Here is a 25,118-nt window from a genome sequence, read left to right as displayed (position 1 = left end):
AGTACAAAAAAAGATTCTATTTATTAAGAGATTACTGTGTTTACTAGATAAAAGGGGAATATATAGTAAAAAGAGACTTTATTTACTAAAGGATTACTATATTTACTGGATAAAAAGGGTTTATATAAAAAAAAGTATTATAATAAATAATACAGACCCTGTCTATATATATACTGCCTACTAACTAGCTATAATTTTATCTAAAAAAGGCTAAAGTATAGAACTATTACTTTAAACCCTAAACAGCTGTTTATATAAATAGAAGCTGTAGAAAATACTAAAAAGAGAAAAAAAGGGCTTCTGTTATAAAACTAAAATCCTATTATAAAGCTCAGCTTTAGATACTAGTTAGTATTTAAAATCTTATATACTAAGTACTAAACTAGCACTAGCTTAGTATATATATAAAAGAATTTTGTACAAACAGGTGAAATAGCTTCTCAGCTATTTCTTCTTATTTTAAGGCACATTTCGATTAGCACAATCCATCTGTCCCGTAACATTTATAAAATCTGTATTGTAGAGGATTAAAAATAAATAACAGCCTTTTATATACAGTACAGGCTATATAAATAGCTAGTAATACCCTTTAGACTAGCAAATACTTTAAGTATCTTTTAAAAGTATATTAATTAGATACTGTATAAATACCTCAACAAATTCTGCTCGGCCTATATTAATAATATATTAATTTATACAGACAGAAATATTAAAAAATATTATAAGTATATACAAAAAGTATTATAAAAACTAAAAAAAGCCGGCCTATTTTTAGATATTAAAAAGTATAAATTTAAACAGAAGGAAATCCTTTATTTTGGATTTATCGTACGCGCAGGGCAAGATATTAAAATAAATTCTAAAAAGATTAAGACAATTATTTTATAGGAGAGCCCTAAATTAGTAAAAGCTGTTTAAAGCTTTTTAAAATTTACAAACTTTTACTGTAAATTTATTTTTAGATTTTTAACTATTATACAACTATTTATAAATCTGATAAAAAAAGATTAGTTTTTTTAATAGACCTAAAAGTATAAGGTAAGATTTTAGATACTAAAAAAAAAGTTTACAACTAAACTAATTTTCTGTTTTTTTAACTCTAAATATACAACAGTAGTAGAAACAGACTTTTTAGACTATAATATAGAAGAAATACTTTTTTAGATAAATAAAAATAAAGAGCTGTATTTTTATATCTATTTTTTTAAATAAAACACCCTAGCTGAATATAATTATAAGATCTATAATAAAAAACTACTAGTAGTTATATAGTATTTAAAAATATAAAATATTAAATTATATTTAGTACTAGAGTTTACAGTAGTAACTAACTATAAGAATCTAAAATACTTTTTTAAATTATATAAACTTATAAATAGATATATATAATAAAGTTTAATCTTAAACAGATTTAACTTTAAACTAGTCTATTAAAAAGAAATAGAAAATAAACAAGCAGATATTTTTTTATAATAGAAATAAAATATACCCGACAAATAAAATCCTAAAATATTATTTTATATAATACAGATTTTTAGTAGAATATTAAAAAAAGATTTAAAATCTAAGACTGGTTTACTTACTGCAGTCCTAGTATAGTTATAAGAATATAATATAAAATTAAATAAAAACTTTTAAAAATAAATACAGTAAATTATTATAAAACTGTTAAAGCTAAAAGATAGATTTAAAAACAGCTAGACCTATACTTTAGCAGTAGATATAGATTATCAGAATCTAATAAAGCTTATATAAAAAAAAGTATATAAATTTCTACTTTAGCTAAAACTAAAAATCTTTTTAAATAAATATTTAACAGAAGGAGCTTAGGTATACTTTTAAAAAAGGCAGTAGGTTTCTAACTATAAACTACTTTATACAGATCTTATTTAAAGTAACTATAATCTTCTTATTATAAAATATTTTAGTTAAAAACAGATCTATCTTTTTTTTAGCAGAACATACTTTTGGTTTAATATATTCTAAAATATATAAAAATATATTTAAAACTATAATATCTGTAGTTGTATAAAGCTATAAAAAAAATTAAAATATAGATTATTAAAGCTGCTGCTAATACTAGATTAATCTTAGTAAAAATTAATAATAGATTTTATTACTAATTTATCTAAAAGTAAGTTGTATATAAATATTCTAGTAATTACACACAGACTAATAAAAAAAGTAATATTTTATATAATAAAAAAGATTACTGCTAAAGCTACAGCTAGAACTTTAATTAAAATAGTTTTGAAATAATACAGCCCTTTAAGAATTATAGTTTTAGATTAAGGCACCTAGTTTATAAGTTGTATATAAAAAAAAGTATATAATTTACTAAAAATTACTAAAAGACTATCTACAGCCTATTGTTTTTAAATAAATAAAATAATAAAATATATAAATAATACTTTTAAAGTATATTTAAAAGCTTATATAAACTATAATTAAAAAAACTAAGTAAACCTACTGCTTTTAATAGAGTTGGTAATTAACAGCTGTATAAATATAGTTATAGGATTTTTAGTATTTTTTTTAAGCTATAGTTATAAATTAAATCTAAACAGCTAGAAAACAGTCTAAAGTACGGACTTAGAGATTGCTGCCTTTAGTTCTATTTAATAAAAAGATATAATTATATAAAAGATATATAATATCTTAAACTAGGCCTAAAATACTATAGCCTATATATAACAGAATATTAAAAAATAAACTAATTAATCCCAACAAGCTGCTCTATTATACTAAAAGGGTGATTAGATATAGTTAAGCCTATAAAATATCTATATAAATTATTCTAATAAAAAGCTAGATTAGAAAAATATAAAATATATTATTTTAAAAAGAATAAAATTATATACTATATAACTTAATATATTAAAAAATATTTATTTTATATTTTATATTAATCTACTTTGTCCGACAGCTAATAATATATTACTATTATAAAATAAAAAAAACTTATAACTACTGCCTATAATAGTTAACAGTAAAAAAGAATATAAAGTTAAAAGAATTTTTAATAAATAGTATATAATAAAAGGCTGGAAGAGCTAATTATAGTATTTTATTAAATAAAAAAGCTATATAAAACTAATCTAGAAACTAGTTTTAGTATTTAATAATATAAAAGCAGCTGTATAATAGCAGCTGCAGCCCCAGCCAAACCCTAACTAACTATTAGATAAATAAAGACTGGAATAAAAAAAAAATTAATACTAATACTTTTCCTTAACTCTGGTTTGTACAAATCTAAGATAAAAAAAAAAAAAAGAATAAAAAAAAAAGAAAAGGGAAGCCCTTTTTTAATTTTTTAAAACTAATTAAAAAGAGCTGTACTTAATCTAATAAAAAAATCAGATACTGCTATACTAAATTTAGCTTATATACTAATTTAATCTACTAATTCTTTAATAATATTTTAAGAAAAAGCAGTAATTGCTGCGGGCTTATATTTAGACTTATTTAGATTATAATAACTATAATACATACTATAATTTTTAAATTTATAGTTTATATAGGTCTTATCCTACTATTTAAATAGTTATATAATCTGCTGGAATTTTATTTAATTATTATATTTATAATAATATAGTATTATTAAACTATAGAATATAATTAAAAGACTGTTAATATAAAAAAAACACCTAGTATATATCTAACTTTATTAGTATTTTATATAGAAATACTATTAGATTTTTTATCTAAACCACAGTAAAAGTACTGATCTTTATTTTAAATTTATAGTAAAAAAAATACTAAATATACTGCTGATCTGGAGTATAGTAAAGTTAAAGTAAGATTTTATTATTATATACTTTTAGTTATATAGTAATCTAGTATTCTGTATTACTAATACAGAAGTTATAAATAGTTATATATTATATAAATAAAAAAAGTAAATTATAATTAATAAAAGTAAAAAAGATTTAAAAAAGATTATAATAAATAAAAATTAGTATATTATCTAAGTAATTAGACTTACCAGCCCCAGCATCAGAAAAAGAAGGTATAATATTAATAAATAAAAAAAATAACAGAAATTATATAAATAAAAAAAAAACAGATTAGTAATAAAAAGAATAAAAAGAAGATATATAAAAAAAAAGAGCTAAAAAAAAAGGGGGAGTAGCCTTTTTATATAATATTTTATATACTTTATATAATACTAGTAGCTAAGCCTGACCATACCCTTAGAACTGGTTGTATAAATAGTATAAAAAGAGATTTTATTTACTAGATAAAAAAGAAATATATAAAAAAAAAAGATTTTATTTATTAAAGAATTACTGTATTTATTAGATAAAAGAGGTTTATATAGAAAAAAAAGTTATAATAAATAATATAAGTCTTATCTATATATATACTGTCTACTAATCAGCTATAATATTATTTAAAAAAGGCTAAAATACAGAACTGTTACTCTAGATTCTAAACAGCTGTTTGTATAAATAAAAGCTGTAGAAGATACTAAAAAGAAAAAGGGGGGGCTTTTATTATAGAACTAAAATCCTATTATAAAGCTTAGCTTTAAATACTAATTAATATCTAAGGCCTTGTATACCAAGTACTAAACTAGTACTAGCTTAGTATATATATAAAAGAATTTTGTACAAACAGATAAAATAGCTCCTTAGCTATTTCTTCTTGTTCTAAGGCATGTTTCAATTAGCACAATCCATCCATCCCATAACATTATTAACCTACAGCTATTAATAAATAAGATACTAAAGTAAAACAGCTGTATAGTTTTATTTATATTAACTAAAAAATCTCTACATTTTTTTATTACCAGATTTACTGCAACTACTAAAATATAGTAGCTGTAAAAATATAGACTTCTAAACTACAGTATTTAGTATTTTTAATTTATATTTTACTAATTAAAATATATAAGACCTTTAAAGTAAGCAGTATTTTTTAAGTTTTAATAAAAATCTAACAGACTATCTAACAGAATAGTAAATTAGGCAATTATATTACTAAACTAATTCTAGCAGAAGATTTTCATTACTACTATTTAGTATAAAGCTACTGTGTTAGGAATAGAGTGGCTTAACCTGACTGTTATATCTTAACCTTAACCTAGCCATAACCTGGCGGTCAGATTAAGGTATAAAAATTTTTTAACTGTATAGTTATAGTTAGGTTAAGGTATAACTATTACTTTAACTGTTTATATCTATAAATTAAAAAAATCTAGATATAACAGATAGATTAATAACTACAGATTAATAACTACAGATTAATTTATAATATATATATCCCCTTTATATAAACAATATACAAAGTATAATATATATTTAATTATAGTATAGTAATATTTTTTAGTTTTAGCCTATTTATTTTACTTATTTTACCTACTTTATTTAATTAACCTGCTTTATTTAATTAATCTAATTAATTTAATTAATCTGTTTTATTTGTTCTACCTATTTTATTTAATTAACCTGTACTATATATTTTATCTAAAAAATATACTGTATTTTATAAAAGACTTTTATAAAGCCTAGTATAAAAAAATAGTATCTATTATTAAATATATTAATAATATTATACTACTTTTTATACTGTCCAGAATAGTAAATATAATAATATAAAAATTATAAAAACTAGGTTTCTATCTCTATTTAAGTATATATAATATTTAAAAACCTAGATAAAACTAGTTTCCCTATTACTAATAATAATTTATTTTTAAAGTTATTTTTAAAATTATTTATATTCTTATTTTTACTAATATAAAAAATAGTAATCATCTTATTCTTCTTTTACTTTTTAGGTATAAAGATAATTAAGTCTGGATTAAAATTATTAAAAATATTTTAATATTTTTTACTAATAGTAAAATAATTAGTATATATCTAAAATAGAACTGTTTGAATTATATTAGAATAAAAACAGCTCCAGTAATAATAGCAGATATTTTAAATATTATTAAATAAATATTTAATACTAATACTAATAGTTATAACTAAAAAAAAATCTTTAATTATTTAGTAAAAAATAAAAAACTAATTATAGTAGGACTTTTAGTAAGTAAAAATATTAGTATACTTTATAGTATCTAAAATAATATTAGTTTAATTAAAAATATTTTTTTAAATTATATATTTTTAATATTTAGATATATTTTAAGTTTTTTAAATATTTCTGCTGCGGGTAAGAGTCTCCAGTATTTAAATATATTATAAAAAACTTTATTTAGACTAGATAATAATACAGAGCCAGATAACAGTATATTAATTACTAAATTCTAACTATAATAAAAATAAAAAATCTTTTTAAAAACAGTTTAGCACTTATTATACCAGTTAATATTATTATTAAACTATATATTGTTTTTAAACTTTTTAAACTTTAATATTAAATTTAGAATAATTATAATTATATAAATATAGCCTTCTGTTTAGTAGATATAATAGTAGTATTTTTAAAGCTTTTAATATATATTTTATAAGTTTTTAAAAATCTTCTTCTTCTAAAACGCCTGCTTTTTTACTAGTTAATTAATTAAGTAATCCAAATAATTAAAAAAATTATTATAGATATTACAAATCTTATAAACAATAGGTCTACTGTTTCTTAATAAATAGAATATAAAAAAAAGGTATAAAAGCTTAAAAAGATACTTTATTTATTTTTATTTAATTATAGTAGAATAAAGATAATTAATATTGCTATACTTATAGTACTAAATAAAACTGTTAATTATTTAATAAAGATTAAATATCTAATAAATTATAAGATAGGTTAAGTTCCAGTAGGTTTTATAGTCTAAAAAAAATAGTAAACTAATCCAGATTTAAGTTGTTGGATAAGCTGGAACTTTTTATAGTATTAAAAGCTTATATTTATAAATTATACAATCTTTTAAATCTATAAATAAAAATTAGTATAATAAGCTATTACTAAAAAAAAACTTTTAAAAGCTATCTATAAAAGACTACTATAAATAGTTTTTAATATAAACAGTAGAGGCTGTCTGTATTAGCCTTTTATAAATAGCTTTTAAAATATATTTTTTAAAAAGTTTTTAAAATATTAAAAAAAGCTTTAAAACTTTTATTATAATTTTTTTATATATATTTAACGGTACTGTTTAAAATCTTGATCCAAAGCTTTTATAGAAGAGTATTAATTATAAGCTAAATTATATAAATAAAACAGAATATATAATACTAGCTCTAAATAATCTTTAAAAAATTAGGGTTAACTAAAGTATTATAAAGCTGGGTACTCTGGCTGAGCTGGGCTTAAAGTTTAAATAAAATTATACTAAATATTATATTATTATTACTAGTATTATTAGTTGTTATACCTAATAACTAATAGGCCAGATTATATTTGTATAAGACTAATAAATTAATTATAGCTAGATTTTTATTAGTATAAAATCTAGATACCGGTTGAAAGCCTAGTAGAATTTTATAATAATCTATATCTTTTATTAAAAAATATTTAATTAAAGTAAGAAATACTTTTTAATTAGGGTTGGTCCAGCAGTTTACTGTAATAAAAATCTATTTATTATCTAAAAACTTTAATAACAGCTGTATATATATATCTTTTAATAACTTTAAAAAATATTCTTTAATCTGCGTTTGATTAGAAGGACTTAGTTTTTAGCAGAAAAATAAAATAATAAAATTAATTATCTGTTTAAATTATATATATTTAATAGTTTGGAACGGTAGGCAACAGGTAATTATAAAGTATAAAACTTAATTCTAAAAATTCTATTTATTATAGATTATAAAAATCTAGAGAATGTAATAATTAAAAAAATATTTATTTTTAAAAAATAAAAAAATAAGTAAATATTTGTAATAGTTTTTTACTTAGTATCTAACTAATTATTTGCTTAGATATAACTAATAGTATTTTTTTTTACAACCCTTATAAAAATAGTAGCTTATAAAACTAGTTTCTAAGTTTTTAATTTCTAAATATTGTAAGATATAAAGGTATACAGTATAGTAGATATAAAAAATTCTATTAAAAAATAATATATCTTTTTAAAAGCTGTTTTATATTATTAATAACCTCTTCCGCCCGAAGTAAAATAGCGGTTTTTAAGCTTATATACAGACTTTAAAAAAGATTATCTTCTACTACTAATTCTAAAAAATAAGGACTTTTTTTTAAAGAGTTGGGTATAAGATAATCTTCCGGTTCTTTACAATATATATAATCTTAAGATTTAAAAGGAAAGAAAAGATCTGGCTTAAAAAGCTTATTTTAGTTTAAATATTATTATTATTTATAAAAATCTAAAAAACAGAAAAAAAGGGCTTAATAGTATCCTTTAAAAATAAGCCAGATAACTATAATTAACTTATAATTCTAAAACTACTCTATAAGTAATAGATATAGAAGAATAAAAGTAGAAAATTCTATAAAAATAATTTATTTTATTTTAAAATATACTTTTATAGAAATATACTTTATTATATTTTAATATACAGCCAAAGCACCCGCCGCACCTTATATATTTTAGTAGATCTAATAAGTAGAAAATTATATCTAAAGCCTAGAACTATGTGTACTTAGGGCTAACTAGATTAAATAGATTAAAAATCTTATTTTTATATCTAGAAAAAACTTTTACAGAACCTACTATAAAAAATATAGTATCTAATATTAAATTAAATAGTTATTAGAAAGGACATTTGCTGAGAAAGACTAAGTAGGTAGTATAATATAAAATTTTAAACAGATTTAGATTAACAAAGTATTTCAAATTATTAGGATTAAAAAGGTTAAAAAAGTTAATTAAATTAATAAAAAAATTAAAATTATTAGTATTAAAAGGGTTAATTGGATTAGCAGGGTAATTAAGATTATTAGAGTTAAAAAGATTAATTAAATTAGATATAAAGATTTATATTATATATATACAGTCTAAACAGTACTATAATTATATATCTTTATATATATTTCTTACTGTAAAAGTAATAATTTTATAAAAAGTTAAAATTTATCAGCACCACCAGGAATTCCTTATTTTTTTTTAAAAATAAAAATAAAGAAGATTGTAATACTTTGCTTAGTTACTTTTAATTAATTTAAAAAGCTTTTTTTTATATACTTTTAGACAACAGTTAAGATGGTTAGATTAATAACCTATTAATCTAAATATATTTTAACTATATTAAAGCTAAAAAGGGTATAGCAGATAAAGCTTAATACTAAAAACAGTTAAAACAGTTAACCGTCTAATTTTTAGCTATACTGCAGTTAGATATAAAAATTTTCTTAATCTAGCTATAACCTGGCAGTTAGGTATAAAAATTTCAATTAACCTGACCTGACCTGGCCGTTAGCCACTCTAAGTACTATTACAAGTAAATAAGCTATTTTATATAAAAAAAGAAAAACTTATAAAAATCTTATAAGCCCTTCCAATCTTTATAATTAATATTATAAAGAAATGTATATAAAAAAAGGCCTAAAATATTAGCTATATAACAGCTAAGTAAGGCGGTTGCGGAACTATTTAAGGCAGTAGTAGTTCTGTAAAGTTAGACAGATTAGTAATAATACTTTAAGATATAATAGTACTACCTTGGTTATTGTAATAAGCCATTTGTTTACTACACTATATCACCCTCTAGTCCTTATAAATACTAATATTATTACGAATTTATCGGGCTTCTAATCTAGGTTTTTATATCAGTATAAAGCTGACTTTTTTTTTCCAAGATATATATAAGTACTCAAAATCCTTAGGGGGATAGGAAATCCCCAAGGATTAGTCTTGCAATTAATAAAAGACTACTTTTTAACTGCTTTTGCCTTGCCTAACCAACGTGTCTACTACGTCAAGTAGTTCCTGACATCTAAACAGAGCTGTAATTATAAATTTTTATATATGTCTTTTACTATAAAAGTGATAATCTTTTAAGAAGCTAGAATTTATCAGTACTACTGGGAATTTATTATTCATTTTTTTAGAAATAAAGATAAAAAAGATAGTAATGTTTTATTTAATTATTCTTATTTAATTTAAAAAGCTTTCTTTTATATATTTTTCGGCAATAGTTAAGATAATTAGATTAAAAACCTATTAATCTAAATATATTTTAACTATACTAAAGTTAAAAGAAGTATAGTAAATAGATTTTAGTACTAACTATAGTTAAAATAATTAACTACCTAATTCTTAGCTATACTGCAGTTAGGTATAAAAATTTCCTTAATCTGGCTATAACCTGGCGGTTAGGTATAAAAATTCTAATTAACCTGACCTGACCTGGCTGTTAGCCACTCTAACTATAGGTAATAATAGTATAGTTTTAGATGATATAAGTAAAGACTAAAGACCGATAGTCCGGTTCCGGTCCTGAAATTTGGGACCGGGACCGGACTATTCCTAGGCCTAGCCGGTACTCATCTCTTTGCCAACCCGCAATCGCATCTTGTGTCACCCGAACCTACCCGCCAGTGTTGCCTATATCAGTTGGGCACCGAAATCCCCGTTTGTCTATGGTGGGACACAGCACTTTCACCTCGTCCAATTATTGATCGGCCTCCGTGCCAGCTGCCATTGAGACTGAGCGGTCTAGACTCCCACCTGGCCATCGGTCCGTGTCGCAGAGGACTGACTGGCTATAGGCCGACTCTGGGATGAGAGCAACCGAACACTGAGTTGCAAGCGTTGGCCATGACTTAATACAAATCGGAGAATAGCCCTTAGAGACCAGTCAGGGTCCGATGAGCGCGTATGGATTTCACTTTTCACGAACTTATTAGTCAGTCATCGACCTTAGCCTCCAAGCCAGCTCTTAGATGGAGAAACGTACATAAGAAGGCACACGCTGAGACAGACAAAGAGGGTCAGACAGCCCTAGAGTGAGACCAAGGGCGGGAAAAGTATAAATATATCGACCCATTTTCTTTGACCATTGTGTTTTTTCTCCCCATCAGGCGGAATACTAACTGGGACCTGCGACTGCCATCCAAACAGACCGCAATCAGAGTCCCCGAGACTTCAATCCTATCATCCTCTTTTGCTACCTGAGAGCGTGAGAAGCATGCGTGCAGTCTCGTTGGACTCTGTCAACGGCTCGCGATCGCAATCTTGAAATGTCTTAACCCCGTCGCCATGGTGTGCCCGGTGAAACCACCGAGTTCTTCTTACAGTTCATAGCAATAGCGGACACAAGATGAAAAGAATAATGTCTAGTCCTTTCCACGTCAGAAGCTGTCTCGTTGGGCGACGAGATTGAAAGGAATAAAAGGGACACCCATCGCTGGTTCAAGACTGCTTGTCTCTCTCCATTTCAATCACTGTCATCGTCTGTTATTACAATCAGCTTCTCTCCCTATCCTGTTCTAGCCATTACTTCTCTGTGGATTCCGCGACATGGCGCAAGTGAAGACAAGCTCAACTTCACTGGTGAAGATGGAAGCTCTATTAGAGGTGTTCATGGAGCAATTCCGCGACCTGGAACAAAACCCGAACCTCAGCGATACTCGTTTTGTTGTGGTAGGGGATCTCGCTGAGATCTCCTACGAACTCAAAAATGCAAATCGATATCTTGATCATAATGTCGAAATTAGTGTAAGAAAGCTCTTGTTGGGACTGAATCCTCTCACTCCCCTTCTTCCTTTTCGCTCACTCTTGCCCCTGCCCGTGCTAGATACGTTGACTAACCTCCTTCCATTACAGGGCACAATTGTTCTTTTGATTGATTATGAGGAACGTATCGATTCAATCAAAAATACTCTGAAAGAGAGATGGCCGAGGTACTTTCATGTGATCGACAGTCAGTTGCATTACGACCCCGTGACAGAATCTGCCATGATCCCCGTATACTTGATTCCGCTGGACCGACTGGGTCTTGGGCAGGACTTCGACAGGGAATGTGGGCTGAAGAACATCACCGAGGTTGGCAAGAAGGCGCCGAATTCCGCGGACGGCCATCACGGAGCAACTACGTACGGCAGTCAGCAGGTCCGGGGTGACCTGGAGCGCGGAGCGCATCACGGCGGAGCTTCAGGCGTCGAGGGTTCGTCGTCCAGAAGAATCCCAGAGAAGCCAAGGCCAGAAGTCAGGATTCGATGAGACCCCTAGCTTGGATAATTCGGAGGACTCGTGTGATGTGGCAGGACTTTGCTCGTGCCTCCCGTGGCTCGCGCGGCTGTAAGAATACAGGGGCCGAGAGTTCGGCCGGGATTGGATTCGCCCCTCCCCCCCCCTTCCCCGGGTGGGTCCCCCCGTTGAAGATTGATATCATCCTTTCCGTAAGGGGGCTTGCATAGTACTCTACAGCCTGACACCCTTGTCATCCACGCTAGCACCAGAAAGAAATGAGTTAACACTCAAATCGCTGCAGTATAGAATGCTCATGAGTTAGAACCAGACCTAAACGAACAGAGACGAATCGGGTCCAACCACAGAAGACGAACAACAATTCACAGTTACGATGCTTTACCTGAGCTACAAGATAATTCCCACAGAGACTTGGCCCCAATGACCCCCTTGATCACGTGCGTTCTAGAAGAGCCTTGGAGACTTTGACGTTATCTTTTTTTCTCTCTACTGAAGTTGGAATTTCTTAAGAATCTTAGTTGCAAGCCATTGGACTTATCACTGGTCTTATATTATATCCATAGACTCCACAAGGAGGTGTAGAGACTGGGGGGCGGATGGAAAGAACATCTCGAAGCAACTACCTAGTAGTGCCTAGTAGTGCTGGTAATAGTAACTTCAGCTAAAGTACCTAGGGGTTACCTGCCGCAGGGTCAGGGTCGTATCTGGGTTGGCTGCCATCCAAATTCCATGGGTAATCGCGCCTGCGCCAGCAGATGGAATTCTTGTACTCCTCGGGAGTCAGCCATTCGTCCCCTCTCCGGGCTTTATCGCTTTTCTCTTTCAGGTGCGGGAAGCGATCAGTCAAACTCTGCCAGGCCAGAATACTCTTCATCGGGAAGGGACTGATGTCTTTTGGAAAGACGCCATTACGCTCAAGGACCCAGGCAAGAGTGGCCAATTGACGGTAGCCACTACACACCTGGAAGGCGATTCGGAAGGAATGGACGTCCAGTATCCTTTGTGGGATCCTGTATACCGGGCCATCCTTGATGATACTGATCATCTGTAAGTAGCAGAACCACGGTCCATGGAAATCTTCGAGGCGAAGCCATCGAGGATCAAGTCCCTTCAGGGTGAGCTCAGGTGCCTTGGTGAAGGCTTTGTTCACGCGAGCACGGGCCCAGGGAGGCCGGGGCTTGCTGCGGGGCTCTTCAGCAGCAGCAGCAGCAGCAGCAGCGGCAGCAGTACCGTCCTCCTCTTTCTCCGGGATCAACGAGAAGAAAATGTTGGAGAGCTCCTCCACCCACTTGCAGCTGTCGGACAATGGGATGTAATCCAGATGCTGGGGTCTGTACAGGTAATAGTCGCGGAAGGCGAGGCGGATTAGGGCTTCCACCATCCGCGCCGCTGAAACATCTTGACCTCGTAGGTGGCCTGCTGGCACGAGACGAGACGCGTATCAGTCGAGACCAAATAGGTCTCATCATCTTCGGCCAGCGGACCACAGGCCGGAAGCTCCAAGTTAGGGAACCAGTCCTCGTGGCTGAACAAGTTGAGATCCACATGGAGCTCTTCCCCCGGGGCTGCCGGCTGGAGGTGGAAGACATGAGCGGGCACCCACCACGCCCGATGGAAGTTTGCCCGCAGATTGTAGATGAAGTTACACGAGACTGCTTCGTACTTGTCCTCCTCTTCGTCCTTTCAAAGACGGATATTCTCAATACGGCGGCAGCCATCGTCGAAGTTAGCCTTGCGCAAGACCAGGACCGCCTGCTTCTGCAGGGACCGCGGGATGATGATGTCGAGGGAGTTGATAGGATTCTGGCAGCCAAAGTGCCGCCACATACTGTCATTGATTACATGGCAGGGAATCTTGTTCTGCTCCAGGAGCTTTGCAATCTGTTCAATCAAGGCTAGGTCCGCTGGTTGGCCGGTGTATTTGAACGGCTTCGCCTTGGAGGGCGTCGGCGGCAGGGGCCGTCGGAAAACGGGACCAGAAAATCGCTCGCCCTCGAAGGTATATTCTCCCATGAAATACACCGTCGGGTTGAGGATTTACCATGTACTAAACTCAGGCATTGTGTCGAAGCAAACGGTACTTAGAATAGAATCGTGTGGGTGGTTTGGGGATGGTGGCTGAATAAGCCCGGACATGACCTTTGTATTTATAATACTCGCTCACTCTCCCGGAGCCCAGTAACAACGAGCTTCGAGGGAGATGAGCTCGAACACATCCTGGAGAATGACCTTTTCCTTGTTTCAACTCCCTCTATTGGCCTGGCTAGACTCAATGGGCGGTGCTTTGTCCAAGGCCCCTATACAAAGGCACACAACCTGATTCAAGCTGGCTCTATCACTAGCCGAGAGTTTGAGCCCATTGACCGGGTCTGATTTTCATTGTTATCTATCGGAAAGGGTCCAGCAGATTCTGAATGCTGATCGGACACGGTAAGCCGGCTGTCACCAGCGAATTCTGATTCTTTGTTTTTGACGGAATTCACCCAGCCGCCATTGTCTGGCTCTTGTCGATCTTTATGCACCATCCATGAGAGCTTCCTTACCAGCTCAAGTAGTTATGATGTACGGTACCTTACTGCTCGGCTCGCTTGACTACGTATCACGTGATGACTCTGTGCCAGCTTGCCTCAGATATCTCGGGGAGATTTGGGCACTACTTGGCCAATCTGGGTACAGGACTATGAGTTGCGTGGAATCCGTTGCCGGGCACTGGTATGAATCTCTCTCCGGTTCCCAGAAAAGAGACTCGCAAATCATGTACATACATCCATCGTTATGCCTGGTTGACTTCTGAGATAAGACTTGTCTGCACCTAAACCATGCATTTGTTCCTATACTCCTCATTATACAGAAATCAGAAGCAGTTCAGTACTATGGTGTTCACTCTGCAACCTATTCTAAGCACCAAGGTAGTATAGCCCAATCTGTCGATTGCTATCCGGCCGCTCTCTCTGTCAAGCAAAGGTAAGATATAGCACACGCGATTGTTCTCTAGGATGCTAGAAGGAATATTGACAGGTAAGATAATTGCCAATCTACATGTTCCACGCCGCGCTGCTCTATGTCCCAATTGCGTGGGTCAAGCCGAGAGTCAAAGTATCAACATCAGCCCAGGTTCTCAGTGCTGCTTCGCGCCTGCGACGACCTCCTTGCTCTGAGTGTGGTGCTCTGTAGTCTACCAATGTATGGCTAGACATTTGACTCATCAGGACATCTTATCGATGGCGAGGGAGCCGAGACGGAGGTCTTGTGGTTTGTTGGCAAGAAGATACGGATTCGAGGATATCGTACTATCTGCCGCCTCTGGCCAAGTCTGCTGTATATGTTCTGCGACACTGGCCTGTGATTAGTCCAGGGTGAGTATAAGACCGAGTGAAAAGTGCGGGCGCGGCTTAGCCATGACTTTGGAGATTATCGAGATCAATTAATTCAAGACAAGTGTGCAGATACTGATCTACTATCAGATTACTGAAGGGGCAAGGGTCCCGCACCTTTATACACTATAGTGTTAGTTCTTGTTTCTGGATCGCAGTTCTTGTTGTCCCTACTTTAGGAAAGATCTTTGGATTGAACCTTGGTGACTAATAGACTTTGACACGTTCATCTTTACTAGATAGTAATCAACAAAGTATCGGTATATAGGGTCAATATAGTCTCCTTCTAGAAAGCTCCACCACGTGCACGTATTCACTAAAGAGGGTCACCCGAAATTCAGCCTCTGGATCCAGACTTGAGTTACATGTCTAGAGATTCTGGTCTTATTCAAAGAGATAGTAGAGTCAGTTAGTCTCATCCACACTTGCCCCTCAGCATAGGTAGCAAATGACGCTAAATTTACTGACAGTGTATAAACTTTTATAAGATGATAATTGTAGGTCGAAATTAGACCTCAGTGAGGTAATATCTAGTATTTACATCTAATCTACATGATGAGTTGAACCTTACCGCCAAGTGCCCAAATATAGCACCCTTTCGTCCTTAGCTAGATTTAAGACTCCCGGGCTACAACTTATGCTTCCACATCAGTTGTCTGGAGATTCTTCCGCAGCGTGACTTTGCATGGGAAGCCCTGAGCGGGATGGCCGGCGCCCTTCTGAATCATGTAGGCCCGCTCCTCGAACACGGTCCGAATACCGCCGTTGGACGGATTCAGGTTATCATATTCCGCATATGCATCGTGGAAGTCGAACTGGCGCACAATCATGGCGAGGGTAGCCTTAACACCCAGCAGCGAGATGTTCTGGCCGATGCAATTGCGGGGACCGTGCTCAAATGGGCGCCAGCCACCGGTGGGTGGGTACAAGGGGTGATCGGGGGCGACTAGCCAGCGCTCGGGGAGGAAGGCGTGCGGCTGCGGCCACGCGGACGGATTGCGGTGAACGGCTGGGTGCACGATCCAGATCGCACAGCCCTCAGTGGGGAACGATCGACCCTTGTCGTCGCGGAGTGATACACCCGGGCGCCCTCCCCGCAACCCGTTCGCCGGAGGGAACAAACGCAGCGTCTCCTTGATGACGGCATGCGTGTAAGCTAGCTGGTTGATCTTCTCGGGGTGGGTCTGAAGCACGGCATTTGCGCTCGAGGGGCCGAAGACGCGGTCGTGCTCCGCGCGGACTTCTTCGAGAGCCTTCGGGGTTTTCGAAAGAAGGTACAACGCGTAGATGATTGTGGTCGCTTCTGAATCATGCCCGACGAACAGAAACAGGCGGATTTGGATAGTCGCCCAGCGCTTGAAATCCGGATCGAGCGCCTGCTCCGGCGAACGCGTTTTCATATAATCCGCAATCACTAGGTCCATGATCGATTGCGAGCGCGCGTTGCCCGAGGGTTTCGCGGTGGTTTGACACCACTCCTGGTACCGCTTGTCGAGCTCGAGCCCAATGAGGTGGTCTAGCGTGCGTCCGTTCTGCCATTGCCGGTAGAATCGACGGGGACTCCATCGAGCGAGCATGCCGCCGGCCTCGATTCCACATTCAAATTCAATAGTGTCTCGCATGGCCGCCGCAATGGGGTTGTGTTGCTCTTGGAAGCGGAAGCGCGTGTTCCTAGATTGTCCCAGATTAGTGCATACGCCCTTCTGACCCGGGTCCGAGCCATGGGATGAGGAAGGATGCTCACAGGGCCACATTTCCAATGATATCCATGGTATAGCGACAGGTCAGCTGGTCGAGGGAAAAAGTGTCTCCCTTGTGCGCATGCTGTGTGAGCATCTGAATGAAGACCTCGGCCTCCTCGAGGATGCAGGGCAGGTGGTTCATGGCCGTTGCCATGCTAAATCCATGGTTGAACATGTCCCTCGACTTTTTCCAGTGGGCGCCATTGGTGACAAACAGGTTGTCTGAGCCACCCGCCATCGGATTGATAAACGATTGAAGGACATCGGGTTTAGGGAGGTCATAAGTTTGGGCGGCCTCAACTGCCAGAACTGGAGATGTCACCACCAGCATCGGGGAGCTGAAAGGCCACACGTCAACATAAAACCCGGCTTCACCGTCGGGTACCTCGGCGGACAGTAGGGCAAAAAGCTCGGCTTCACGGGCATCTGCCGGCCCTTTTTTGTGTAGCCCAGCCATCACCGGCAGATTTCCCAGGATAGGGTTCCATGGCGGCATGGGCTGGCAAAGTGCATCAATATCGCGACCGTTGGTTTGGGGGGGGTGAGGCGTTCATACCAGTCCTTGCTTTCTCAGGCGATGAAACATCAATCGCATCTTGATGAGTTTATAAACAAAGGAGGTGATGCAGATAGTTGTTACTGTCACCAACAGGCGGCTCGCCAATCGAGCCCATTCCCCGGTGTGGGCAGTCATGGTTGTGGTGATGGTCGAGGTCCAGATGAATGAAAGGGGGAACGATGAGTTGGCAAGCAAGGAAGATGTAGCAGCAACTCAATGAGTAAGTGAGTGGGTGAGTGAGGGAGCAAGCAAGCAAAGCAAACAAGCGAGTGACTACTAAGTAAATATGTGAGGTGAGTGCAAGGTAAGTAAGGCAAGTAAGGTAAGTAGAGAAGAAAGGGGAGGAGGCAATTTGGAAGGGAAAGCGGAAAAGCAGCGGGCGGCGGCGGGCGCGGGAAAAAGCACGCACCTTTTGGTGCGTGTTTCTGTGTTTCGGTTTGCACAGCACAAACAAAGACAAAGAAAAGCGCAACCCCTGGCTAGACTAGTGGGGACCAGGATGCGGGAGGAAGGAGGAAGGACAAACTGAGTGAACCTTGAACCTCTTCTCTTGAACCGAAGCAACCGAGCTGTCAGCGACTGGGCCCCAGCTGGGCCCCGGCTTGGCCCCGGCTGGGCCCCCACTCGGTTCTTGTCTTTTCAGTTTTCAGTGTTCAGTGTTCACCCATTCACAGCGACTTAAAAAGTCATTTGATACGCTTAGCACGCTAAGCACACTAATGCACTAAGTGGGGACGGGATGGAGGTGCCCCCTGCCCAGTGGCCCCAGTCTTGAAGGTTGTCTTTTTGGCCCCCAAGAAGCCCTAGCAGTAAGCCTGAAAAGAGGGGTTACATCGCAGTCAACTGGCTCCCGTTTTCTGCACAATTCTTGTTTCTCCCGCTGAGGCTGTGTAATTGTTACCCAGTACGGAGAGAGAGGTCCTAGTATGCATAATGGCATGCTATTCACCACTTCTTCAGCAAGACATCATCATGTACCTATATCAGGTACAGTGCTCTACAGTACACAGTTCTTTACTTGGCACAAGGCACACCTGCCACCGTCTCGGATGACCCCATCCAGCCCATCCAGCCCATCCAGCCCATCCAGCCCCAATGAACCACACATAAGTACTATAAGCACGCCTTGCTGCAAACCGTGGAACCCGCTGACAGGCTGCAGGTCAGACCCGCGGAACCCCCTCAAACCCCTCAACAGCCTCAGGAATCCCAGAAATCTCAGCAAGAGTACTCAAGCTTAACCTGCTCTTTGTCGTCCACCATGGCGCCTCAAGACTCTGCTGGGCGGATTCCCAAGCAGAGTTTCATTGTGAGTTGAGCTCCCCTTCTGAAGAGAGACAATATCAAACTGACTGGAGGGTGAAGATCTCGATTTCCGTGCTACTAGTCCCGGCTATCTTGGGCGTGTTTGCGCGCCTGTTCATCCGCCTGCGCATTCAGAGGCAAAGACCCTCAACGGACGACTATCTCCTGGTCGTTGCCCTCGGCTTCCTCCTGGCGAGTATCATCATCATGTATACGGAGGTGGTGGATCGGATGTATCTGGTCTTTGCCATCAGTCAAGGCATGACCGATGTCGCCATTCCTGCGGATATCATCCAAGTCTCGTACTTGTTCCATCTCTGGAGCGATGTCTGTCTCTTGATCTCCTGGTGTGCTTTCAGTGCCGTCAAACTGAGCTTCCTCTTCTTCTTCCGGAAGCTGATCGAGCGGATGAAGGCCTGGCAGCTGTACTGGTGGGCCATCTTCATCTACACGATCTGTGTGCTGATCTACGGATCCTTGATCTTCTTCGTCAGCTGTCCCTACTTCTTCGATCCCCGCGAGAGTGAGTGGGCCTTGTCCATGAACCGGTTTGAGTTGTGGCCTGCTAACAAGAACAGATGCGTGCGCGACCGGAAGCAACAAGCAGGTGATTGTGAATGAGTCCATCGCATTGGCAGTCCTCGATATAGTGGGTGACTTTTTGAGTAAGTTTATTTCCTTCTGTATCTTGTATCGCACTATCCAAGTCACAATCCTGACAACGGACCAGTCCTTGTGATTCCGATCCACGTCATCTGGAAGGTCCGGGTACGATGGCCGCAAAAGGTCCTCCTGACCTGCTCCCTCTGCCTGACGGTCATCATGATTGCCCTCTCGATTGTGCGGGTCTGTGGGCTCGTGGCCGGCGAGATGGTCGACACCATCTGGGAGACATATTGGCAATTCTTGAGCGCCGAGGTCGGGGTCTTCCTGGCGGCGGCCGTCTCGTTCCGCTCGCTTTTCGTGGCCCACCAAAAGTCCTATGCCCCGGCCCACTACTCGGTCAAAAAGTTTCTGCAGCAGTCGTTCCAATCCCCGCGGAAGCGCGATCCTCTGACCCTAACCGAGTCATGGCTCGAGATGCCCGAATCCGACATGGAAGCGTTATCGGGTAATAATATCGATGCCACTCATCCAGCCCGGGGGGAGTGACAGCACCCGTGTTGGATAAGAGGTAAAAGCAGGACCAACCAGGGGACCATCTGCCGTGCGGGGTAGGTGGTTGGAGACCCTTATCGCCGAACGGCTTGGGGGCGGCTATGGCCATGTTCTTGATTGTTCACGTCAAAACTGTGGCTGGTTTATGTGGGACATTGTAGATTAATTTGGTATTAACGTCTTAACGATTTCTTATTTTATTTTATTTTATTTTTTGTTTTATTTTTATTTTTATTTTTTTTTCTGTCGTCTTCTGAAGATGACCCCGCCCGTGAAGTGCCGGGATGGCGGGGACGACAGCCGGGTACGCTGACGGTGACGGGACATAGTGTATATACTGTGTACACACGACGAAATATGTACTGTACATAGGTAGTAGTACCCAGGTAGTACCACTTACGGAGCCTCCCGCGACGAGTCTGGTTGGGGGCGATTAGGTTAGTTCCTGTGGGAACTTGGAAAACTGGACTGAGTCCATGCGAGCCCAGGTGGGGGGTGGTATGTACAGTACTTGCTTTATCATTGGTCAGAGAAATAAAGAACGAATGAAAATTGAAGTTCAAACAAAAAGAAAGAAACTCGTTCAGTCATTTCTCAGGGCTGCCCAGTGGTCACTGCGGTTACCTTTCCCCCCATTCCGTTTCCCTCATAGGTCCGTAATTATAGGTCCCACCACGGTACCCGCACCAGCTAACCTGTAACTAACTACCTAAGGAGTATTAATGCATTGTTTCGCCGACTGCCTGCAGTCCCCGTCACAGTCAGCCCACCTTTGCAGTGGACGGCAAGTTGGGTAGGCACGGCCTCCCGTAGTACCCTAATTGTTGTCCACTTGTCCACTTGTCCACTCGTGGGTCCTTTCCACTGCCAGCCCCCAGGGATCAACCATGATCCAGTCAATTGTCCTAGATATCCCATCTCACCCCTTAGTCCCAAAGTGCTTGTCAAGCCTCGCGGGTAAGTATGAGGGGTCAACCCACTGGTGCAGCTCTCGTCTCCTCCATCCCCTCATCCCCTTATCCCCTCATCCGCTTATCCACCCACACCAGCCAACTCAGCCCTCTCTCTCCTAGACTACCACCACCCAAGCGCGGCCCATGGTCAGTCCAGGCGCGTCAAGGCAGCACCGATACAGGATGCAAGTGCGGAGCTGGCGAGAAAGGGGGCCGAAAAGAGCAGAAGAAAGACTATCACTTGACGGGACAGACTGGGAGGAACCGCTGCGGCGACGGCAAATCCGAGCAGACCGAGAGTATAGCTTAGCATGAAGGCGCGACCGGATCCCATGGTTATCGGTGGTGGTTTGGGGAAGTCCAGCGACACAGCGCAGGATCAGAACGGAGCAGCCGAAGGCACACTTAGCTACTTATCTAGCTGCAGGATTTCCCACTGAATTCATCCTTCCCCCTTGTCCACCCAAGGCTGACAGCCCAACAGGGATCAATTACCTCCTGATAGGTTGGTCCGTGCGATGACTGCAGTGGTCTCTCTCATGCAAGTGAGCTCGCCACCATATACCTCCGGTGTCATATCCATGATATCTGCATCATCTTCCAAAGATGGCCACTCCCTCCCCCCGCCCGGACGTTGACCCTCTATTTGTGCTAGTCCATAATGGCATCAGCCGTGCACTGCCGCCGTTGGGGGCGCTTTTTCCCGCCTCGGTTGTAGAGCTCGGTTACAAGCACAAACAAGTACCTTTTGGCGAGGATTGGAAGTATTTGAAGGTCAATCTGCCAGATGAGTAGGAGTTACGCAAGGTTCAAGTCCTGTACAAGGGATCAATTCTGTCCACCCGATGCTCGCCATGAGAGTTTATCCTAATGCACACCCGTTGCTTGCACCGGAACTAGGAGATTGGTTCCTGTTCCTTATTGCCGGCTCGCTTTTGTTCTGCCTCGTGAACTATGTAGTGGGTGCCGTTCTGTTTCATAGAGGAACCGCCAATAAGTCCGGGTTCAAGACACCACCGCTGGTGCCCAGCGTTCTTCCCATTTGGGGCCACTTCTCTTTCCGAATGATCGTGGATCCGCGGGGATGGGCTCTCTCAGCGAGGTGCTACTCCTATCCATGCTATCTCTCTCACCGGCTCAACTGACACACAAATGTGCAGGAATCTATTTGGGAATACAACCCCCGTGAGGGCGCGGTTCCTGGCCAATGACGTCTACATCTTCCAAGGGACAAAGAACCTACATGCCTTCTTTCGCCAGCGCGATCTCTCGTCCTTCAATCTGCATGGGTTTCTACTCGACCGCGCCTTTGGGCTGCCCGCTGCTGCGGTGAGAACCTACACGAAAGATGACTCGGGGGCCTACCCCAAGCCCTATCCGGAGAGCCAGGTCGAGCCGCGCAACCGACTGGAATATCAGCTGGAGCGCAGCTTACATCGCTTTCTGCTCGGGCCGGGCCTGCTGCCTCTCACACGGCGATTCCAGCGTGCGATCGCGCAGCGCTTCTACACCCTCCCCATCGGCGGCGACTGGGTCCCGTGGGATAATCTCGTCACCTTCTTCGAGCAGGAGCTGGCGGCACCGTTCCTCAATTCCCTCTGCGGGGACTATCTTCTGCGGGCGCACCCGGACTTTCTGACGAACCGATGGGCCTTTGAGAACAACATCTGGTCGATGATCGCAGGTCTCCCGAGGTTTCTGGCTCCGCGGGCCTACCGGGCGCGCGATGGCGCTCTGCGGGCGCTGAAGGACTGGCACGTGTGGGCGCTCCAGAACTTCGATCCCGCGATGGTGGACGCAGATGGGGACGATCCGGTCTGGGGGTCCAAGTTCTTTCGCGAGCGCAAGACCATCTTCGACACCATCGATGGGTTCGACCTGGATGCCATTGCGACCCATGATCTGGCCTTTATCTGGGGGTAAGTTCTTTTTCTTTCTTTCTTTTTTTTTTCTTTTCTATTTTCTTGCTTCTCTCTCTCTCTCTCTTCTTTTCTGGTTTCCCCTTTTCTGTGGAAAATGTTTCAACGGCTAACCCTAAAATTCGCACGCAATAGGACAACCAACAACAGCATCATCACCTCGTTCTGGACTGCGGTGGAAACCTTCCGCGACAGCCACCTGCTCGCCCAGGTGCGACAAGAGGCCGCAGCCTGCCGGATCGACGACCCGGCGGCCGGCGGCCCCAACCAGCCGCCGCAGTTCGACATGGAGAAACTGCTGCAGCAGCCGGTGCTGCAGGCCATCTACGCGGAGACGCTGCGGCTGCGCATCAGCGGATACTTCGTGCGGCACCACTCCCATGGCGACATCCACATCGACGGGTGGCGCATCCCCAACAACCACCTCATCCTCACGAGCCCGATGCACGCGCACATGGACCCCACCATCTGGGCGGCCGAGCGGCCGGTCGACGAGTTCTGGCCGGGCCGGTTCCTGAAGCCCGGTGGCGGTGGCTGGGAGTTCACCACGGAGCGGGCCCAAGGCGCCTGGATCCCCTACGGCGGCGGCTACCATGCCTGCCCCGGCCGGCATTTCGCCAAGATGATGATCATCTTCTCCACCGCGCTCTTGACCACCATGTACGACTGCGAGATTCTGGCGGACCCCAAGGATCTGGAGATGAGCATGCGCAATTTCGGCTTCGGAATGTCCGGGCCCAAGGGTAAGGTGCCCGCGCGGCTGCGGCGGAGGGTATATTGAGAGAGACAGAGAGCGCGTTGGGAGGATTCGCTTGCATCTGATCATTGAGGGAAGTGACGGCGTCTTCTTCTGTCCATGTGTTCATGTGTTTATGTGTCTATGTGTCCATGTGAGTCTAAAGGATATTCTACTTTGATACCATCTGATCTATATATTGCTGAAATGAAACCAGAAATTTAATATAGCAGTGTCTGTCTCTTTACTATGTAAGAAAAGTCTAGGGCTAGTATAACCTTCTTAAAGCTTTTTTTTCCGTGTGGAAGGTTGAGCAAAATACCCATCGTCAATTCATCCGCTCTATAATCAAGTACCTTTCTCTTTTCTATGTCCAGCACTTTTGTTTGGTTTTCTGTTTTTTTGTTTGGTTTTCTGTTTTTTTGTTTTCTGTTTTTGTTTTTTTTTTTTCGGAGACGACAACGGGGGACTGGCTTTTAAAAAGATCAGCTGATTCCCACATGACGCGATTTCATATCTATCCATATTGATCCAACCCGCATTATTCTTACAGAAGAGGTAAGACTTTTTACTCCTTTACAAGTAGTTCCAGACTGGTGCCTCGAATCTAGTAAGCCTGAGGGTCTAGCTGTTCTCGTCCATTGAATGATGAGACATCTAGAGCATGGGATATTTTTGTGTGATAGTGGCATGCAACAACTTGGACCAGCACCAGAATCAACCCGCGCGTTATAGCACCGTTGCACTATGAAGAGAAAGCTGTGTGTGGTATGCTTCCGGAAGACGCGGAAGACTCAACAAGAAGGGCTGGGGATCCAGGTAATCTCCCCGGTTCTTGGCATTCCGGCGCTATCGATACACGGTCTCCCTTCGTCAAGTTTTATTGGTTGAACTTGATGCCATGACATCCGCACCAAGTGCTTCGCCCAGATTCGCACGCACGTGGGCTCGCTAATCAATCAGATAACGTCGGTTAATGATTAGACGATATCCCAGACTCTCGGCCTTGAGTACCTGGATCCAATAGCTTGCGAAGTCTGACGAGATCTGACGATATTAAGACTTGGTGCTGACTCGGGCTCTAGTCGTAGAGCTTCGCTTACAGAAACAGGGTCTATGCAATGACTGAAACGCCCTCTTCTGTCCAGCGTCCCTTTGTCCCACGTGGTGAGCTTCCGGATGTTGATTGCAGCGTAGTTCCTGTCTTCCTTCCTGTTCTCCAGGTTTTCCATTGAAAACGCCGAGATGTAGGCGATCCAATCGGATTCGTACAATATACGACATTCGACCACAACATCGAGATATAAAACACTC

The 25,118-nt window shown here is 39.2% G+C and overlaps 5 protein-coding genes across 5 annotated transcripts; 3 read left to right on the top strand and 2 right to left on the bottom strand.

The window, feature by feature from the left end:
• Positions 1 to 11,368: 11,368 nt before the first annotated feature.
• On the top strand, positions 11,369 to 12,423 carry BO82DRAFT_410078 (uncharacterized protein; the record flags this gene model as incomplete). The annotated part of the gene is made up of 2 exons (XM_025639756.1): positions 11,369 to 11,566; positions 11,675 to 12,423. 2 exons carry the CDS (start codon positions 11,369 to 11,371, stop codon positions 12,068 to 12,070), a joined length of 594 nt encoding a protein of 197 aa, XP_025485692.1. The 3' UTR covers positions 12,071 to 12,423.
• Positions 12,424 to 13,489: 1,066 nt separating this feature from the next.
• Positions 13,490 to 13,984, bottom strand: BO82DRAFT_270247 (uncharacterized protein; the record flags this gene model as incomplete). Its single annotated transcript, XM_025630973.1, has 2 exons — positions 13,490 to 13,731; positions 13,765 to 13,984. Coding segments are annotated over 2 exons (462 nt in total), but the record flags the coding sequence as incomplete, so codon positions are not given.
• A 1,937-nt stretch (positions 13,985 to 15,921) lies between these two features.
• Positions 15,922 to 18,202, bottom strand: BO82DRAFT_359996 (cytochrome P450). The gene is made up of 3 exons (XM_025636728.1): positions 17,731 to 18,202; positions 17,177 to 17,673; positions 15,922 to 17,103 (listed from the first exon to the last, which is right to left on the bottom strand). The coding sequence occupies exons 1-3, from the start codon at positions 17,866 to 17,868 to the stop codon at positions 16,068 to 16,070; spliced, it is 1,671 nt and encodes a 556-aa protein (XP_025485690.1). The 5' UTR covers positions 17,869 to 18,202; the 3' UTR covers positions 15,922 to 16,067.
• Positions 18,203 to 18,816: 614 nt separating this feature from the next.
• BO82DRAFT_359995 (uncharacterized protein) lies at positions 18,817 to 20,193 on the top strand (the record flags this gene model as incomplete). The annotated part of the gene is made up of 4 exons (XM_025636727.1): positions 18,817 to 19,042; positions 19,099 to 19,561; positions 19,617 to 19,703; positions 19,769 to 20,193. Exons 1-4 carry the CDS (start codon positions 18,995 to 18,997, stop codon positions 20,188 to 20,190), a joined length of 1,020 nt encoding a protein of 339 aa, XP_025485689.1. The 5' UTR covers positions 18,817 to 18,994.
• Positions 20,194 to 22,003: 1,810 nt separating this feature from the next.
• BO82DRAFT_298584 (cytochrome P450) lies at positions 22,004 to 23,849 on the top strand (the record flags this gene model as incomplete). Its single annotated transcript, XM_025631992.1, has 3 exons — positions 22,004 to 22,251; positions 22,310 to 23,068; positions 23,204 to 23,849. 3 exons carry the CDS (start codon positions 22,004 to 22,006, stop codon positions 23,847 to 23,849), a joined length of 1,653 nt encoding a protein of 550 aa, XP_025485688.1.
• Positions 23,850 to 25,118: the final 1,269 nt, after the last annotated feature.

Source organism: Aspergillus uvarum (assembly GCF_003184745.1).
Source record: "Aspergillus uvarum CBS 121591 unplaced genomic scaffold BO82scaffold_118, whole genome shotgun sequence".
NCBI classification, from domain to species: domain Eukaryota; kingdom Fungi; phylum Ascomycota; class Eurotiomycetes; order Eurotiales; family Aspergillaceae; genus Aspergillus; species Aspergillus uvarum.
This window is presented reverse-complemented; position numbering and strand designations above follow the sequence as displayed.

Bases quoted from the DNA above. Each gene is read 5' to 3' on its own strand.
- BO82DRAFT_359996 (XM_025636728.1), bottom strand. From the start codon at position 17,868: ATGACTGCCCACACCGGGGAATGGGCTCGATTGGCGAGCCGCCTGTTG. The intron at 17,674-17,730 runs GTATGAACGCCT...GCACTTTGCCAG, and splicing joins GCCTGAGAAAGCAAGGACTG to CCCATGCCGCCATGGAACCC. The intron at 17,104-17,176 runs GTGAGCATCCTT...GGGACAATCTAG, and splicing joins ATCATTGGAAATGTGGCCCT to GAACACGCGCTTCCGCTTCC.